The 16,464-nt window shown below is 39.9% G+C and overlaps 1 protein-coding gene across 3 annotated transcripts in view; it reads left to right on the top strand.

Annotated features, from left to right (window-relative positions):
- LOC108665701 (formin-binding protein 1-like) overlaps positions 1 to 16,464 on the top strand; it is a 72,189-nt gene that overhangs the window by 12,013 nt on the left and 43,712 nt on the right. For 2 of the 3 annotated variants that reach the window (XM_047880557.1, XM_018152495.2), the window contains exon 1: positions 11,816 to 12,257. The exons of the other annotated variant lie outside the window; for it this stretch is intronic. In XM_047880557.1, coding sequence (XP_047736513.1) covers positions 12,201 to 12,257 — 57 coding nt within the window. In that variant the 5' untranslated portion in view covers positions 11,816 to 12,200. Of the gene's footprint in view, positions 1 to 11,815; positions 12,258 to 16,464 lie in introns of those variants that run through there. 3 annotated transcript variants of the gene reach the window in all.

The following is a 16,464-nucleotide window of genomic DNA, read 5'->3' as shown; positions in this document are numbered from 1 at the left end:
AATCACGTTCGTATCTCAGCATTATATGCAGATAGCCGCTTTCATTGAAGATGTACATGAAGACATTGCATTATAAAAAATTACCTGTGTAGTTCCTGATATACTGTCGTAGCTTTATTGTGCTTGTGATAACTCCTGGCTGTATTGGCTTCGCAAAATTGCTGTCTGTATTGATTTTGCTGTATTTTAGTTGTGCAACAAATCAAAATAAATGCTGTGTTTAATTTATCTAGTGACTATGGGGTCCAGAATACAAAGCTATAATCACGAGGCAGCAGCGCAAGAGCAAAATTGGAGACAATTCTTGAACTAGTCTTAAGCGCTATTTTCGATGAACAGCGCATATTTAAATTATATACGTATTGATTCCACGCGTTAGATATTTTATGTTGCTTATGAATATGTTTCATAAGTAATATTTTTCGTAAAAGCTCATTCGCGTTGTGTTTTATGGCTACTTTCGCGCGCACGTGGTACGCGTATAAATTCTACGACTCCAGATCTTATTCACGCTGTACCATTTTCTGTGCGTTCTTTCTGTCCACTGGGAGCACTCGTGCCACGCACCTCTCCCCCTCCCGTGTCACTGTCGTGGCGCGCTCATTGTAAGCGGCTACAATATTTTTATGTAGTCTTGTGAGAACCTGGAATCGTAAACCTATTTCCTACCTCCGAGTATGCAATGAATATCACTCTATTTTCTGTCATATATTTTCCTCAATTTTGACCCAGCCATCTCTGGGCTGGGGAAATTCTCATCCCATGTAAGTGGTCACAGAATGTTTTTACGTTGGTATGCCGCAGTTTCATGCTGTACGAGTTCTCGTGTCATTATTGAGTGATGCAAACGGATTTAAATGTCATGTATTTTGATTTCGCCGTCTCGCACCTCGAATTTTTGGACTAGTCAATTCATAGAAATGCGTTTGGTCATTATTTTTCTGAAATATTTTCCGCCATTGAGAAGCCTTGTTCCCCTGCGTGGTACGTTTTTTTCTGTTGCCTCACGCGCTCCGCATATTTATTGGCGCGCCGGGAATGTTCCCTTCGTAGCCCCGGAATCAGTAATTGCTCATCCGTTGACGGACGACGTCTTGGCGCAGTTTTATTTTTATTTTTTGTGGGGGGAATGTCCCCAATAACGATGTTCATGAAGCGTACGCTGATCTACTTTATGAACTGTGATCAGTTACAGAGCATTTTTGAAGTAAAGAAATATAAATATTGTGTAGGTATAGGTTTAATTTATATACATGGAAGATCAAACACGGGAGCACTGTTATGATTGATGATGTAGCATTCAGTTAAGAAACGAGAAAGAGGTGTACAAGCTTCTTTATAAGTTATGGTTCCCTGTGAATATTAACTGCAAAAATTTTGCGCCGTCGATTAAGATGCTGTCAGTCAAATTATGCCCATCTTTTTGTGAACATGACCAACGACGCGGCTGATCAACTATTTGTGCTGCATTATCAACACTTGCGTCTATTGCAGCTTCATCACAACGCATAAATTTCCCCTAGCTATGTATTAAATCATGAGTAAAAATATTCAATCGGCACCAATATTTCAGCAGAAGTTACACCTATTGTATCGTAATTTTCATTAAATTCATTGGTAATAGTTGACAGTTTGAGCAGAAGAAGAAAGAAAAGCGTTTGAGTGACAGCTGTATCAGGAAGAAGAATATGCGTAGCCTGCGTAGAAGACGTAGGCACGTGGGGCCGTAATGACCAAACGTTGCTGCCGCCCTAGAGCGAGCTGGTCACGCTCCACTCTACGAAGGGGGACTGCGAGGTTCTTGTGAGATCTATTGCAGGGGAGCCGACTCCTCCTGAGCAGTGACCTATTTTCTTGCCCATTGCTTCTTACACGCTGCTATTGTGTGCGTCTCTGTGTTAGGTTTAGGCTATTTGCTACACGGCTGGCTTCACGGTCATCCACGGCCTTTGCCATAACAGCATATGCGACTGTATGCTTACTTTTGCACCTTATTACTCATGAACTAAGACTACATAATATGCCTTCTGGATCACCACATGAGGTTTCCTATTATAAATTCCAATCCTTCGACCATTCTTTTCCGTATCAGGCTCGTATCCCTTGTTATGTGACTCCGCTACATTACTTTATAAAACTTCGTGACTTCGTTTGTCTATCACATTCATATTTTATTACTGTATAAGTCAGTGAATTTTTTTTCGACACATAATTATTTTGAGAAATATTTGTTTATTCTTGATTGGTGGTTACTGGTTGCATGCGGAGGGTCGTTGAGTTAATTAATTCGTGTATAGCGCGCGAGCCATTCTGAGAACTTCTGCCTCTTGCTGTTGTTACATCTCTTGTGGGACATGACATAACATGTCATCATTGGTAACGATCGCCTTTTGGTCTCTGTAGCTGAATAAGGTAACATAATAATGATAATTAGACTAATTGTAAGGTGCGTTTGCTTGTATTTAGTAGTCTAATATTTCAAAACAGCCCGCATTTTGCGTGGCTTTGTTAATTTACCGAAGGACTGTAACAATCGACTTCTTGGTTTGGGACTATGTTCTTTCTGTACGGTTTTATCTTTTTGGACCTGTTCGACATTTATGTGTGATTCTATCCAATTTCTTGTCCGTATGGACAAGTGTTTTCGTCGCTTTGTGTTAGTGGATTTTAGTAATGGCTTCTTTATTCTATGATTTTAATTATGGTATCGCAGAATACTCCTAAGCTATTTAATTATACCACGCACGCGCAATCAAACTTCTTGAATGACTCGGCATGATAGCAGTGCAATCATCCATGTGGGGGTGAGCTTCTGTAAGTGTTGTTTGATGATCTGGTTTGGTACAAGGGCATCGCCTACCGCCATCCAGCGAATGTCAGCTGTTTGGTAACTACTGGCTCGATGTCATTGATGTAATTAAAGCATCGACCGCAGGCCCCGGAAGATGTGAAGCAGCACGTGCGTCTCGACCGGATACTCACTCCCCTTATCGATCGTTCCCTGCCACATCTCGTCGTGAATGCTGAACCCGGTTCCTTGGGTCTATGTTATCGATCGGTCACTGCCACATTTCTTAGAGAATGGTGATCCCGGTTCCTTGGGTTTATGTTATTGATCGGTCACTGCCACATTTCTTAGAGAATGGTGAACCCGGTTCCTTGGGTTTATGTTATCGATCGGTCACTGCTACATTTCTTAGAGAATTGTGAACCCTGTTCTTTAGGTTTATGTTATCGATCGGTCACTGCCACATTTCTTAGAGAATGGTGAACCCGGTTCTTTAGGTTTATGTTATCGATCGGTCACTGCCACATTTCTTAGAGAATGGTGAACCCGGTTATTTGGGTTTATGTTATCGATCGGTCATTGCCACATTTTTTAGAGAATGGTGAACCCGGTTCCTTGGATTTATGTTATCGATCGCTCCTTGCCACATCTCCTCGTGAATGCTGAACCCGGTTCTTTGGTCTATGTTATCGATCGCTATGGTTTCCAAGTTTCCCGTTAACGGGATCTGTGTTTTCAACCATTTGCTGGGTAAAGTCATGCTGTAATTTTTTTTATCACATCGACATATCCTATTACTATGAGCGAGCCTTGTGTAGCCTTGGCCTGATACCAGTCCGCTGAGATTTCTGGAGAGTGTATTCTTGATTACTTTAACATGTAAACAGCACACTGATCCGGAAATGGATTTTCATTATCTCCTATTTTCTGTAAGTTCAGATGATTAGCTGGTGGTGAAACACGATTTAAGATTAGACCATCTATTTTTCTGGTATCACGAAGCAGATAACAGAAACTAGACAGTAACTGCAGGTAAGTGAGTTTGGACTTTATTTTGTGAAACTAGCTATGTACAAACTTGTCTTTGAGTGTACGCAAGCAGTGCTGCTCTCCAACCTCATGCCCAGTGCTGCTCTCCAGCCTCATGCCCAGTGCTGCTCTCCAGCCTCATGCCCAGTGCTGCTCTCCAGCCTCATGCCTAGTGCTGCTCTTCAACCTTCCCAGTTTCCTAGCCCATATTAGGTTGCTTTGACCTGCTGTCCGACCGTCGTATGGGAACCTGCCATCTCTCGCTCCATCGTCACCCTTTTCTGCTTATGCTTCTCATCGACATCGCTCCTTTTGCTTCGCATCTCGCTTCATCGCCTCTTTTGCTTTTTCTTCGCAAGAGAGAAAGCATCGCTTCTTTTTGCCAATTGCTGTAAAAATTGTATATTATTTCACTCTCAAAATATTTCCGCTCAAGGTTATTTTTGCTGACTTGACGCTATTTGCTCATTAAAATTTTGAATCGCAGCGCTCACGCCATTTTATTCTTTTTAGATTAGGCAAAATTTATATATATCTCTTGTTCTGAAGTGAACTATTTGAGTGTTTGACTACGGCGATCGATGCAAACCTGTTATATACCCTTGATTTGCGTCCGTTATCGCGTATATGTTCAGTAAATAAATTGGCTCGAGTTTTTGGCACATCTACCCGCACCTTAATTTGCTATCATGTTTCTTCTTAACTTCGTTCGGAAATTTCTTATTTCATTAATGCATTAAATTTCAAAGTAAACAGCCAATGGCCTTACGTAAATACAAGATTTAATGCTGCTAATCGTCGCTGCACCATTAATAATGTTAATTCTCAATTTTTAATTGTAGAATTACATCCTGCATTTACGTTTTCTTTTTATCTCACTACTTGAAGATTCGTTCAAATGCTCGTGTTCTATATTGTGCCTGAGTTGCGAATGATGGCAACTGCCTTGGAATAAGAGGCGGTTGATGCCTGTCTCGAGCATGCGGGTAGTCGTGGCGCCATCTTTAATTATTTTTACCATTCTCGACCGTAACCCAAGTGTTTGTATTCATCGTGGCATTTGCGTGCAATTTTTTCGTCAATCTTCAATGTGTTTAAACGGATTCTAGATACCATACCTGCTCTGAGCTGCAATTCGTATTCTCGGGAGCTCTCAAGGCGAGCGCCCTGTAGGTGTCGGGATTGTATAAGGTCGGTGTGGATGCATGGGTGGGAGGGAGGTTGCGTGGCTGTATTTGCTGCAAGTCTTGTTGAGTTGGGGAGCGAGCTTGATTCAGTCTCTCGTTGAACTGGGTCGTGCACGTTGGAAGGCGGTAGCGGCGCTGCGTCCGGCATATTCTAAAATAACTTTATTGTTATTTAACGTGTTTTGTGTGTGTTGTTCGGGACAAGTTCTGCGCCGTGAGAAATACGTGTGTAAGGAAATATAAATCAGCGTGGTTGTGTGCTTTAAACATGCCAGCAGATGGTTCTATGTCATTCATGAATCTACGGACGATGGTGTTCCGTGTTGCTAAATGTCATCTTGCAATATATAACTAATCATTTCATGCTCTCTACTCTCATTATTTTAACGTGTCACAACATTTTTCATGAATTTAAAGTTTTTCAATCTCGTTTCTGTTAATCATTTGTCTTCTGGCTAATGATTAATGTATAACAGCAGAACTCAAAAATTATCCCGTTTGAACTGGAAATAATGAATTTTTGACCACAAAGTCTATGCATCAAACATTAGGCACGCGCATGCTCACCTTACCCGTGCTAAATTCGTTGACCGAAGTATTGCATGAAGTGAAATTAGTTTCTTTACTCAAGTCTTGAGCCGTTAACGAGTTTTCAGTTCCTACTTGAGTTCTCCACTCACGTAGCAGATTGCGGATACGGTTCGAAGCCCGCAAACAGATTTGAATCTTATAGTCTTGCTCTCGGATTTACTACCGATGTTTCTTTTAAGTCATGAAATAAATGTCATTTATGAACTCTGCGTATATTTATTATACCTAAGTATTCCTGAGAAACACAATGGTGCTTATGTATATTTTATTTCAGTACAAAATTTAATTGGTAATAAATTGAAATTCGACTCTACTGTAGCATTTGTTTTTACTTCACTTCTCCAGTCGTTCATTTGTATTGATTTGTCGGCTTTCATTTCAAGAAACCCAACTGCGCGATTATTTCTTGAAGTAATGACACACTTATTATCCATGCAACAAGATAATAAAGATAAAATTAACGAGTTAATTGAATCTGGGTTCTTGATGTTCGCATTGGAAGCCTGGACTGCTCGCGATTTAAACTCCCTCGGCAGCGATTTAAACTCCCTCGAACGCTGCGTAGCGAGCTGACCAGCGCTGCGCGACACAAGTGGCTAAAGCGCTGTTTCATCAAGTTAATAGCAGCGTTTTTGTCTGTTTTAATGTGGTATCTTTTGTTCTGAACATGGGAAAACAAGCGACACACATTTGTTGATTAATTTGTGTAAGCTTCTGTAGTTCTGCAACCCCGTTCTGTATTCACCTGGTCATGTATTGCTGGTTATTCTAACGTGACTTTTGTGTCTTTTACTTTTATTGTGTGTGTTTTTTTACCCGTACGGTCGCATCATGCTTCTTGAAGTATGATACATGACTGACTCAATATCTGCGTTCACAGTTCTTTAGTTCAGGACTCTTGAGTTCACTTGGCTTTCTGCATCCACGTGGCACGCGCAAAGAAACTTAGACAGGCCCTCCACAATTGGCCCTCATTGACCTTGATTGTGGCAATCATCGAACCAAAAAGTTATCCTAACGTGGTAGCAGTTGTTACAGCTCATGGGTGCGTCGCATGAACACGCATAAAACCCTTCTCAATTGACCCTCACTCACTTGTCTCTATTGATCTCAAATGGTCAGGACTAAGTGACGTTCGAGGCTTCAAGCCTGCATGTCACATTCAAGTGTGATATGCTTCTGGTGCTCTTAGCGAGGCTATCTGGCACTTTGGCGAATGCGCCAGCTGTTCTTGTTCTATTTTTTAGCGTGCGTGACAAGATGTATATGCGTTTGTTGTCTGTTGGGAATTAATGTTGAAGCTGCATGCTTGAATACCGTGAAATCGTTGAACTGGTTTCGTTCACGTCGAGTATTTAAGAGACATTGATTCAGAACCTATTTAATTATTGTTTTTAACACTTTTTCAAGTGCCGTTTGGTGCTTTGCAATACCCAACACGAAGGGAAAAATTCAAGATCGCCCCTTAATTTACCTTTGGCCAACAATTTTTGTATTTTCACTTTAGTGATTATATTTTGTGGATCATACATTCGATTCACTCTTCTGGCTCTCAATCCACTTCTTTTTCTATTCTACAAAACATTAGAAAAGTGAAGTACTATAGGATCCAAGAGTTTGTTTTGTCATGCTTGCATTGCGACTCTTCAACTAGCAGATCTCTAGACCAGCGATCCTTCGCAACATCCCTTGAAGTTTCTCTCATCACTACATCGTTCAGGCGCTACTTGTTCCAGCAGCCTAGCTTGACTTCGTCTTCCGCTCAGCTTCGTTTAGGGCTCTAATTTACCGCTTTCTCGACACTTAGACTCTTGGAGGATCATTGCCGGTGATTTTTAGCGGGCACGAGCTGTAGGCTTTTTGGCGTTCAATGGGACATGCTTTCAAGAGGACTCTTTGAGGCTTTTATTCCTAAATTTTAAGGTGGAGGTAGTTTCGAAAAGTGAAATGCGTCCATGTTTTGACCATGTTTTAATCATTACGCGTTATTATCAATGGCTCGGGAAGTTTGTCCATACTGCTATGAAAATCGTGTAACCACGAAAAAAAAATGCCAAACTAAATGTTCGGTTCTGTAGTATTCCCTGTAATATGTTACGTCAATTTCTAATATATTCAGCAATTGTCGTTGGAAAGAATATCTCAAAATAGAACTTAATCAGAGTCAGAGAGAAGACTTTGGGCAGGTGCTTTGAAGCAAACGTGTTTGAAAACTACGTCACAAATGTTCATAAGCAAGTTCTTTTGACTAAGAGGACTTATACGCTTTGAGAATCTACCGACGTTAAATGCCGTGCTATTAAATCTGACAATAGAGGCCATAACCGTTGCGAAACCGATCTGCCATCTTGGTTTGAGTCTGAATGTGGCTGGTCTTTCGTTGCAGAAGTTCCCTCTAAGCCTAAAGACGGCGCTATTTCGTTGAGTCTATGAATCAAGTGCTTGGTCATTTTTATCCGGTCTCCTTATTGGCTTGCTATTAAACTTATGTGTAACATGTCTTCGAGGTTCGTTTGAACCAGACGCCACGATAAATGCTTCGTAGAATAATAATAAACCCCGCGCTTGCCCATATATATAAGGGCTGCTGCGAAAGAGGCGCTTGGCATTTCCGATCTCTTGCTGTCTCTACGGAGCAGAATGCATCACGAAGAGAGTAGTACACTAAATGGAACTTACCCTACCAGTCCTGACCCGCGCAGAGGTGCGTGATGTGCAAGATAATTTTGTGCACACATTGGTCCATTTAATATGTGTGAAAATACCAATTTATGCATGTTTTTGTGAGTTCCCATAACAGGTATCCTAGCGCAGGACTCACCTGGAATGCAAACCTTTGAGATTCGATTCAGGGTCTGTTACATTCCCCCCTAAACTCTCTTGATATCGAGGATTGCGGGTTGGTAATATTCACCGTCTCATGCGACGTTGGCTCTGAGAAAGTTCATATAATCGTCCTTCAGTTGCCGGATTGTGCAGGAAAAGAAGTTTTTTTTATTGTTTTCTGATTTTGTCCATATATAGGGGTCCCCTGATCGACGCTGTTTCTGTTATAGTATGGGCTCATTTTTTGTATATCAGTAAACTCAATGGTGTATAAAGAGACTACATGTGTCCTTCTGCCTCATGTAATTAATTTTTTTCCGAAAATAAATGGATATATATCAGCCGACGATGCAAAAAACGAAAACGGTAAATTTGTAATGAATTTTGTCCCGTTAACTGTCTAACTGAAGGCATCCAGTTCAGGTCATCTTTTTATGTGGTGCAACGATCTCGTAGCTGCGCAACCACACAGCCCATTTTTTGTAGATTTATATAGTAATCAAGATGGCATTGCTCCTAAATCTGACCTACTTGCAGACCTCCTCTCTTATTTTTTGCAAGCATTAATTATGCAACATCTTGACTACTGCATTGTGATGGAGATTTTTCTGCTTCGTGTACTCTTTAGAACATTCCACTGCGAGCTTATTGAACTTGCGCAAGGCCTGTCCGGCATGTCTGAACTGCCCTTCCAGGCAGCTCTGTCCTCCTAAGCTTTGTCATCTGATTTATTTACCATTTTCTGCTCCGTCCAAGATTACCGTGAAATTAAAATCATAAAGAATCAATTGACAATAAATTTTCATCTTATTCCTTGTGTAATTATATCTATAGCCAACTGAAAATTAGTATTTAGCCGAACTGTACGAAACCTGAAAACCTCTATTTCAATGAATCAAGGAATTATGTTACTCTAAAGCACGACCTTATGAGGTCAAGCCCGCTGCTTCAGAATTATCCTCGTTTTTTTTTTTTTTTTGAGCGCTCTCTTGTATGTTCAGTGATCCAGCTGCTTGTACCGTCCGACTTACCAGGCCGCCTGTTGGCCTTGACTCGCTTGAAAGCCGCTCGTATTTTTTGTTCGTTAAGTTCAAGCATGCACTCGTCTTACTAAGATGTATGTGAGCCTCACAACGCCCTTCTTAGCATAGGTTGAATATTTATGTATTTATACTAATTGTTTTATGCTGTCGATCTTGAAATCTGTATTTCTTGACGAGTTCAATTACTTTCAAACCACGAGCCTCATGAAATGTCCAATTGTAAAATTTCGTGGTTTCGTCTCTCTGAAATTCTCTCATCTCTACCTAAACAATACCAGTATATAATATCGTAGTACTGAGAAAAAACTGTACCAACTAATTTCAACGCTCTCTTCCGAACGGCCAACTTTTCATTTCAAGACGCCTAGCAGAAAATCGGCGCTGAATCTCGTTGAATGTTTACAAGTTGCCTACACTGCCTCATACGAGTGAAACTAGCGCGTGTCGTGTGTTGGTACCTCCACACATCTGGCCTAACATATTGTCCGAGCAGCACGGGCGCACAGTACATTTATCGATCTTTCTTATTATACCTCGAAGGCTCCCTTCCTCTATAGCTTAACCTGGCTGACTCGCGCTGTCTCGCCGCCGATGACTTGTGATATTCTGCCTTATTGTCTCACTTTTACATGTCACAGGTTGGATCATTGTAAAAATGATCTGGCATGATTATCTTTAACTCCTGAATGGATAAAATGTGTTAAGTCGGTATTTTACTGAATCTAGATTCAGTCGTCACTAGGTAATTTTCAATGAGATCGCTTGAAGAAACTGTAGGAGTCTGCTTTGGTTAGTGGAATGCTGCAGCGAGTCATGAAAAATTTCCAGTACTCTATCATTATTGGTTATTTAATGACAGATCAACGGAGTTTCTCAAAGAACTGTTATATACCATCCCTCTACTACTACTGCTACTATTACTACTACTACTGCTACTATTACTACTGCTACTGCTACTATTACTACTGCTACTGCTACTATTACTACTGCTACTACTATTCAGTCAATGGACTGGTATATTTATGCTTTCATTCACTTTGTTGTCGTTGGTGTTGGTAGTATTTCCGTGCTACGTGTTACAACGTCCGGTCGAGAATTGTCGGAACACTTGCTGTTCCGCCGGCACTGCAAGATGCCGTTCCGGTTGCGAATCCCGAATTTTAACAGCGCTCAGACCTCAGCTAGGTGAGGAGATAAAACATGTGCTTCATTTAGCGGAACAATCCAGATGAGCGTGTATAAGGTGCATTCATTCGCTTTGCTAGCAAAATAAATTGCAGTTCTTGCTTGGTTGTACGATCCTGGAGTCAGAGTGTGAAACGTTTCTATAAAATTGATACGGTCGGTGCATTTACTAATTATTATAGATCCTGTTAAAGGTTATGAGTCGCTTCGTTGATTACTTGAATTCCTTGATGAAAAATGAAGGTTTTGAGAACACAAAAAATAATAATGATAATTTCAGTGTTATATTGTGGAATATGTAGATTTTCGTACGCCACCGTTTTTGGTAGTTGCAAGGCACGCGAGTTATTCATTTGCACTGTATTCTCTTTGCCGCGTCGTTGATTATTTCCAGGTTTCTTGAATACCTACTAATATTAAATTTGAGAGCATTCTTGTTGACTTAAGATGCTGAGGGACCTTTTTTCCTTGAAAGAAAGTTATCCTCAAAGCTAATAATGTATTATGAACGAAGAGCGTTAACGTGATTACCCCTATAGTAAACTAAGCATCAAAGTTATCAAGACTGTGTTAAATCATTAATAAATATACAATCGAATGTAAGGTATAATGTTTAATTAATTTATTTTAAGGTGAAATTATTACATTTTGACCTCCAAATTCGACTAGTTCTTAATCATTTTTGACTACGTATATAGATGTCGTTTGCAGTTGACACTAGAATCGTCCGCAATTAAACCGCGGTCCGGAACTTGAAACACGGTGTATCAAATATGCAGCTAACTAAATGGCGACAAGAAGTATGATAAATCTGCATGGCCTTTGTTTAAAAAAAAAAAAATTCCATAACCTTTTCATTTTAGATGAATGGATGGAGGTTTTTATACAATGTGGCGGACAGTTCCCGATTTATGCGCCTTATACTCTTCTTAAAACAGAATGAAATGGGGTGACTGATTTCCATTTCCATTCAATACAAACGTTTTCCCTTCGGTTGTTCATAATACTTTTACTGTGTTGCATTACAATATGCTAGTAATTATTCTGTCGTCGGTAATATTCATCGTATAAAGACTTTTGCGCGTTTTACCGACAATATATATACATCAAAATTGTTATGCCCGAATTTATTAATGATCGCTCATGATTATTATGTTATGTTACAGGGTTTTTAGTAGCGCGAATAAGAGCAAATACATACAGTTACTCTCGTAGTCTTTGATTAGGTGTTCAAAGAATTTAAGCGCTTTGTTTTTTAACAGTATTTTGTTTCGTGAATCGTGACAGTGAAGGCAGTTTTTCGGACATCTTTTCGCATGTGACCGTGTTGATGCAAAAGCTAATATATGCCCTTCTACTTACGCCCATTATTGAGTGTGATTGTTCCTTGATAATTCGATCTTTGTCACACACTCTGAGTGATTCAGTTAGTCGTTGCCAATCTCTTTGTTGCCCGCTAATGAATTACTTAAGTTGAAACTTAGTTGCAAGAACGTCAACTACATTATAACGTGTCTTCGCTGTACTGCATGACGCATCGGGATCGGCAGGATGGTGTACCGCTGTGACGAGCTCAGTCTGTCCTATCAAAGATTCTACGAATCAAAGGTAAGTTTTCCTCTCTAACAACATTGATTATATTCATGAATTTTCCGTAGGTCGTAACTCGTATCATTATCCCCTCATTATTTTCAACCCCAGCTGACAAGTGCTAAATGTGTGTTTACACATATTTCTTTAGTACAGTACTCGTAACTTCAACTTTTCCTCGAGCTGTCCCGCGCTCATTTCTATTTTCTTATTATACTCCAGCTGTTTAGTATTTATTCTAACCATGCTCCAGCTGCCCACAGCTAATTTTTTAATTCCCACTATCTTCAGCTGTCTAGAGCTCATTTCCTAATGCTCACACCAAACTCCATCTGCCTCGCATTCACGTGTATTAGTTCTCTCACCCAACTCCCGCACCCATCTGCCCCCTCCCCCGTGGGCTGTGTACGTATGTATATACTGTATGTGTCTGTGTGCACTTAGGCCGAATCTGATCCCCTAGTCCAGTAGGCCTAAGACCAGAGGGATCGCCTTGCCTTCCCACCTGACATGCATGCGCGCACGCCGTTACTGAGCACACAAGTGTGACACTTTGCACTTGCTCTCATTTTCTATCTATTCAGACTTATCACTCAGCTCTCGCTTTTATCTTAACATCGACGGAGAAAGTAACATCGCATGATTTATTTTGATATTCATTGAATTAAAATTAATACGTATTCATGAAATGAAAATACCATTTAAACGAACACTAAATAATTTTTTTGTTGTCGAGATTAGCGATAAGAGGGATTAATATGCTCCCTTATTTTTAAATTGCTAGAAGCAGTTGTACAATGCATTGTATCGGAATAACGCGGTATTAAAAGCATATATTTCGATGATAATGAAAACAGATCGCAGACGAAACTTAAACTAAATCCTTTACACAAAGATTAGTTCAATGATTTCCGTAAAGTGAAAGTATTTATTTCACACCATTTAACTGAGGTTGTATGGATTATCAATGAATCACAAATGCATCAAAATAATCACCAATTTCTCTTTCAACCGGCGTCAGCCATCTTAGTCATTCAGATCACATAAGTGGACAATGACACTTCTGATGCAATCATACGTACACTTATCGCGTGATGGAAATACCACAGTTCGTTTCTTCCTCTAAAGTTTCACTTCATTCTACCTACTAAACTGGTTCTTCATCTATTCTGTATTTGTCTAGTCTAACTTTTCTATAATTATTGAATTGGCTTCGATTTTGAAAATTGATACTGATTGTTCAAAGCTGCGAAGAGCTCCTTAGCCTTCCAATTGATGAAGACCACTTAATGTTGAATCCTAACTTGAGATAACTGTAACAAGCTATTAGAAATTATTTCGAAATGTTCGGTGCATGGAGGATGAAACACATTTCATCACTGTGAAAAATGTGTGTTAAGCTTACTTGAATTTTCATTTTGGGATGATTGCGTGTTGAGAAAGAGGATGTGTCAGAGTTGTAACTCTTGCTGCATGCTGTCATTCAATTAAATAAACTACAGTGTTATATATACTACAGATATACTACGCTCACGTGTGAACCGAATTTTTCGAGTATATAAGCAAATGTTGTGTTTTACTTTATTGCTCTGTTGATGTCGACGTCAGCGACTCCAATAAGTCCTCACCATTGGCCCATGCCGTGACGACCTCATTCATCATCACTACTTAAATTTTAGAGCTATGAACTTAATGGAGTTATCACTGATGCATTAATTCAGTGCGAAGTGGAGGTCATGGATAGAATGCGAGTGCTTATATACTCTCTTTGTGCAAGTAATCTTATAACTGAAGTGCTTCTTACTTTGCGTGTTCAATGAACCGGCTTAATAGCTCGCCTAAACGATGCGGTTGATGCATTTTTCTACGGCTGTAGAAGAGCGTCGTGAGCTATCGATTAAATGGATCGCGAAATGCCGGCAAATCTTGGAAGTTGCCGACAAAATCAGTTCTTTTTCTAACAAATAATTTTTTTGCGCGTGTTCGACTACTCGTCGATTTGTTCAGTTGGCAATGTATTGTTTTATAGTAAAATCGTTGTCCTGAGAAGAACGCTTTCAACCAATAAAATAATTATGTAGCTTTATTCGGCTACTATTTTGATGGACATCGAACCGTCGATGTGCATTAAGGCGCGTATGCGGCTTAATATGCACATACGATGTTCATCAATTCTGTGGAAAATCTAAGTACGTTTGATTCATACAAGTGCATTCATTATAAAATTTACGGGTCACTGGCGGTGTCGGTGTGGACTACCTGCTGGCCATGACAAGTGTGCCGCTATCTTGCAAAAATATTAAAAATGAATCAAGATCTTAAATGACGTTTTCTCTTGAATGCAAGTGAGATTGAACGTACAGCGGATCAACGACATCGTTCAATTATAATATGCGTTTGCCTTGTACGTCTACTCTACAGTTGGAAGAAAATTTGTTTGTCAACTGAATGAATGGACCGATTGACCGAGGTGCTTTCCCAAGCTGAAACTTGCTGACGTTATGGTTTTTCAGCTCAGATGAGCGGAATTTTCTGTTACGGTTACACACTCCAGCATGGTAACTTGCGTCAGTGACGCTTAATGGCTGTACGGTTACACACTCCAGCATGGTAACTTGCGTCAGTGACGCTTAATGGCTGTACGGTTACACACTCCTGCATGGTAACTTGCGTCAGTGACGCTTAATGGCTGTACGGTTACACACTCCTGCATGGTAACTCGCGTCAGTGACGCTTAATGGCTGTTACCTTTGCTGATGACGATATCTACTGTAGGCAGTCAGCTGATATGATGGATACTCAATTGCAAATTTACAGTGTTCGCTGTCGGGCTTATTGCGGTGGTGTGTTTCACAGCATGTCAGCAGTCCTGGCTGCCAAGTGGTAATCACTTACTCCTGTTATGAAACATAGCTCCTTCAAAGCGTTTCCGCATCCCTGCTTCATTGTTGCTTGCTGCGTCAGGACGGCTAATGAACCGCAATTCTATGTTCAAATTTCCTCGTAAATAGTTACGACCCTGTGGAACGCAAGTGTTTTATTTTTTAAATATCGCTCTTAATTGAGGGCATAATGAGGAGCACATAATCTCTACCATGGGCAATAAAAAGGGGAAAATGAACCTAATTGTTATTTAATTCTGCTGATGTTTTTTTTTTGCATGCTTGACTTTTTCATAATTTCTTCCATTAATTACAATTTTTTTCAACTCAGACCGTATCTGAAAAGTCTATAATTATTAAATGTCGAAAAAGTTTTTGTTTAAATAATGGTTTAAGAATCTTTTCACGGAATGTCGATGAGATTTAATGACCGTTTTATTATATCCGTTGTCAACGGAAATCTTCTCGAAATTGATTCGAGGTAATTTTTATTTATATAGGTACGGTATTCACTTGTTATACAAACCATTATTTATGCTTGCTCTATAATTTTTATTAAGAAGTCCCGTTGTCAGGTGAAACTATCCCACAATCGGATCATTAAAATTATGTATATTTCGACCACCTATTTATTTATTTTTAGGGACAATAGATATTTTAATAAAAAAATTGGCAAACAAAACTTTTTTTATGTCATTTCCATGCTTTGAATCTCTGGAAAGCCTAGCAATTGCAAAGGAGCATTAATACTTTTTGTTTGCCCTGCTACGATTTCAATGGTAGATATCGGCTTGTTCGGCAAACGTAAATTGCACTTCCATCTACTCATATTTTCTATCTTTACACTCGCAAACGCACCTTGTAACCCGTCCGTTCCGTTCTGCAAATGTTTAGGCTATTCTAGTAAAGTTTGTTGATCTGGGTCTTCTGTGTATTTCTGCTTTGCTGCTGTCTGGCTTCAACCATAACAACTGCTCCAACCTGGGCGCAAGTGTTCCAACGAACGTCGTACATTGATCAATCATTTTCACCCTTTCACCCTACCCCTGTGTAATGCTACTATCTGGCAACGTTTCTGTACAAGTCAGACTATATTTTCTATTTGGCGAATCTGTTCATATTCGGTCGGAATGGCGCAAACTTTATCTAATCCGACTGTCTTACATTTGAAGTAAACGTTTGTTCTGGTAAGAAGTTGCCACACAGCTTAGCTGCAACACCGCATCGCATAAAAGTGAAAAACATTTCTAATAAACAAAACCATTTTTTTGTGCTCACGATTACTACCAATTTTACCATTGGCCCTTATCTGACGTTAGGACAACAAAAAAAAGAATGCCTAA

Source organism: Hyalella azteca, unplaced genomic scaffold (genome assembly GCF_000764305.2).
Source record: "Hyalella azteca isolate HAZT.00-mixed unplaced genomic scaffold, Hazt_2.0.2 contig5580, whole genome shotgun sequence".
NCBI classification, from domain to species: Eukaryota; Metazoa; Arthropoda; class Malacostraca; order Amphipoda; family Hyalellidae; genus Hyalella; species Hyalella azteca.
This window is presented reverse-complemented; position numbering and strand designations above follow the sequence as displayed.